The sequence below is a fragment of the Moschus berezovskii genome, chromosome 3, assembly GCF_049115385.1.
Source record: "Moschus berezovskii isolate FMDL1 chromosome 3, NW_MosBer_1.0, whole genome shotgun sequence".
NCBI classification, from domain to species: domain Eukaryota; kingdom Metazoa; phylum Chordata; class Mammalia; order Artiodactyla; family Moschidae; genus Moschus; species Moschus berezovskii.
Window position 1 is genome coordinate 116209691 of NC_142462.1, and position 4090 is coordinate 116213780.

At 43.6% G+C, this 4090-nt stretch overlaps 1 protein-coding gene across 1 annotated transcript; it reads left to right on the forward strand.

The window, feature by feature from the left end:
- The first annotated feature begins 1988 nt into the window (after positions 1-1988).
- On the forward strand, positions 1989-2946 carry TAS2R39 (taste 2 receptor member 39). Its single transcript, XM_055420192.2, is given in 2 exon segments — positions 1989-2884; positions 2886-2946. Coding segments are annotated over 2 exon segments (957 nt in total).
- The last annotated feature ends 1144 nt before the right edge of the window (positions 2947-4090 follow it).

The window sequence follows — 4090 nt, forward strand, 5'->3', positions numbered from 1 at the left end:
AGGTAAACACGTGTTTGTGTGCATACAAGTGTGTGTGTGCAACCATTTGTATATAAATAGATTTATTATCTCTCAAGTCATTTATTGTGTAAAAACATTGGCCTCTGTAAAAAAACTGTCTCTCAAAATCAATGTTTTCTGGTTTTATTATTCTAATATGATGATTTATAATAAGAAATACACTCGTCTTTATCCCCCTTTCTGGCACAGAATTCCTACAACCCTTGGAATTTCCTAAGTGACAAGGTCAACAAAAATGTCTCTTGTTGGGACGTCCCTGGTGGTCCAATGGCTAAGACTCCACGCTCCCAATGCAGGGGGCCCTGGGTTGATCCCTGGTCAGAGGATTAGAACCCTCATGCCGCAACTAAAAAGAGATCCCGTATGCCGCAACAAAGAAGACGCTGAGTGCCCAAATGCCACAGCAAAGACCCAGCACAGCCAAATAAATCAAAATACTTTTAAAACAGCCTTTTGCTATGTTACAAAGTGACTTTTGGAACACACCCCAAGAACGGGCACCAATTGCCAGGGGAATGAACTGCAAATACATGGTTGGAAATTTCAGTCCCAATTTCTGGTTTCCAGGACAGGGAGAGAGGCTGGAGGTTGAATCAATCACCAGTGGTCGATGACTTCATCACTTGTGCCTGGCAACAAAGCCCCTATAACACCCCAAAAGGACAGGATTCAAGAAGCTTTCAAATTAGCAAACATACAAGGTTCTGGGGGGTATGGCACCCCAAAGAGGGCACGGAACTTCCGTGCCCCGGGTCCTCAACCTCGCTGTTTGCATCTCTTCCATCTGGATGTTCATCTATCATCATATCCTTTTATAATAAATTGGTAAATGTAAATAAGCTGTTTTCTTAAGTTCTATAAGCCACTTCAACAACTGAACCCCAAAAGGGGGCCATAACTCTAACTTAGAACCAATAAGACACAAGTATGGGTAAGAACCTGGGCTTGGGACGGGCATCTGAAGTGAGGACAGTCTTCTGAGACTGAGTCCGTAACCTGGGGATCTGATGTTATCTCCAAGTAGAGTGTGTCAGAACTGAGTTAAGTTGTAGGACACTCAGCTGGTGTTGCAGAACTGTTTACTATGGGGGAAAAAAAACCACATGTTTAGTGACCAGAAGTGTCCAAAGGGTTCTGAGTAGTTAAAAAAAATAATAAACCAACTCACAGGTGGGGTTTTTTTCAACTCAATTATTCTTTCCTTAGGTAATGGGGCCACCACAAAAGACCTTTAGGATAAGACATCACAGTGAAGCCAACCCTGCATCTAGCTTTTGGGGCACACAAAAGGATCCATACGTGTGGGCAGTATCATACAGCGGGTAGGAACAGAGTCTCTGGGGCCACGTGACTCGGGTTTGAATCCCAGCTCTCTCCTTCTCTCTCTCTCTCTTTGACTTTGGACAAGTTATTTAGCTTCCTGACCTGAAAAATGGAGAAAATAAAAGTACATTCTTCATAGGGCTGTTGTAAGGTTCAAATTTCATAATGTATATGAAAGCATTTGGACAGTGCCTAGCACATAAGAACTATATATATATACAGAGAGAGATAGATATTTGAAGTTATTACTATTTTCAATCAGTTCCCTGAGGTCACAAGTGAAACAGTTAAACTGGGACTTGGCGAACAGATGGTTGACTTAACTGGAGCTATTAAGAAACACAGCTCTCAATTCTGTGTTAGTGATTTATAAAGGGGAGTCTTCTCAAGTTCTCCCTTGGGCCCCACGATTGAAATAACACACCAGCGCATCCAAAAATATATGGGAGGGGACAGGAAACAAATCCTTCCATCATTTGCAGCTCCAGATTTAGAATTTTAAAATAAACAAATGATGTAGATTTGGAAATGATGCATCAACTGCTTCCTCTCATAACATGACAAGTGGGAGCTATCACAGACCCGCACATGAAGCGCTAAGGAGACACTTTCCTCCAGACATCGAAGAAGAGCAACCACTCGGGATGACCCAAACCTGCAGTTCCTCGGAAAAGGATCTGTCACCATCTCTTGTCACTTTGATGTTAATAATTATCAGCACGGAATGCATCCTTGGTATCCTCGCAAATGGGTTCATTGCGGCGATAAACGCAGCTGAATGGATACACAATAAGGTACTCTCCACCAGTGGCAAGATCTTGCTTTTCCTGGGTGTATCCAGAATAATTCTACAAAGCTTCATGATGCTAGAACTTACCTTAAGCTCAATATCCCCACAGGTTTATAATGACGACATCATGCATCATACATTCAAAGGATGTTTCATGTTCTTAAATCACTGCAGCCTCTGGTTTGCCGCCTGGCTCAGTGTCTTCTACTTCGTGAAGGTGGCGGATTTCTCCCACCCTCTTTTCCTCAAGCTGAGGTGGAGACTTTCCGGACTGATGCCCTGGCTTCTGCAGCTTTCAGTGTTTGTTTCCTTGGGCCAGAGTGTGCTCTTCTTCCAAAACATCTATACTACGAAATGTAACAATCTTTTTTCTCTCCTCTCCTTGAACTCCACTCAGAAAAAGTCCCTCGTGGAGGCCACTGTGGTCAACCTGTTTCTTTTCCTTAACCTGGGGATCGTCATCCCTCTGATCATGTTTATCCTGGCGGCCACCCTGCTGATCGTCTCTCTCAAAAGACACATCTTCCACATGAAAAGCAATGCCACTGGCTCCAGGGACCCCAGCATGGAGGCTCACCTGGGGGCCATCAGAGCTATCAGCTACTTTCTTATTCTCTATATTTTGAAAGTATTTGCTCTCTTTCTCTACCTGTCCAACTTCTTTGACATCAATAGTCCCTTGAATATTTTGTGCAAAATCATCATGGCTGCCTACCCTGCGGGCCATTCCATTCTATTGATTCAGGACAACTGGGCTGAAAAGAGCCTGGAAGAGGCTTCAGGCTCAAGTCCACCTTTATTTTAAAAAGTAGTCTCTAAGATTCACACTCAAAGCACCTGCCGCAACCAGCTCTGCCTTTTCCTCATCTAGACCTCTCTCTTCCTACCTTCTTTCTTCCCCAGGCCTGATCTGATCCTTTCACTTGGTGTGTTTTTGGTATTGTAGGTGGATCTTCATTTCTCTCTTTTGCTTCATGTGCACAATCTTAGTGACGCTTGACAAATTCTTCACCTGAGTCTTCCATTTCTACCCCGCCCCCTTTATCTGAAGCAGTGATTGTGGAGACTGGCCACACATCAGAATCTCTAGAGGAAATTGTTTTTAAATACCAGTGTCCAGGCTGGCCACAAATCAATGAAGTCAAGATTTCCGGGGCTGGAACTTGGACAATTTTTTCAGTTCTCCAGGTGATTCTGATGAGCCTGAGTTGATGCAGCCACCAAAATAAAGCAAGGCTTTACAACTTGAACTTCTGGCAACTTCTCTCCTTCCCCATCCACATGTCTTTTAAACAGATTCAGATGATTCAGGAAGCTTTCTGAGTAACATCTGGAAATGCATTTTATCCCCAACCTCTAAAAACATAATCTGAGTAATTTGGAATATTTATCAAAATTAATGAACTGTGGTGTTGGAGAAGACTCTTGAGAGTCCCTTGGACTGCAAAGAGATCCAACCAGTGCATCCTAAAGGAAATCAGTCCTGAATATTCATTGGAAGGACTGATGCTGAAGCTGAAGCTCCAATACTTTGGCCACTTGATATAAAGAACTGACTCATTGGAAAAGACCCTGATGTTAGGAAAGACTGAAGGCAGGAGGAGAAGGGGATTACAGAGGATGAGATGATTGGATGGCATCACCAACTTGATGGACATGAGTTTGAGCAAGCTCCAGGAATTGGTGATGGACAAGGAAGCCTAGCATGCTGCAGTCTATGGGGTCGCAGAGTCTGATACAACTGAGTGACTGAACTGAACTGAATCAGAATCAATAATATATAAAATACCTTTCAGGGCTGCCCTGGTAGTCAGTGGTAAAAACTCCACCTGCCAATGCAGGAGACCCAGATTCAATCCCTGGGTCGAGAAGATCCCCCAGAGAAGGAAATGGCAACCCACTACAGTACTTTTGCCTGGGAAATTACATAGACAGGAGCCTGGATGGCTATAGTCC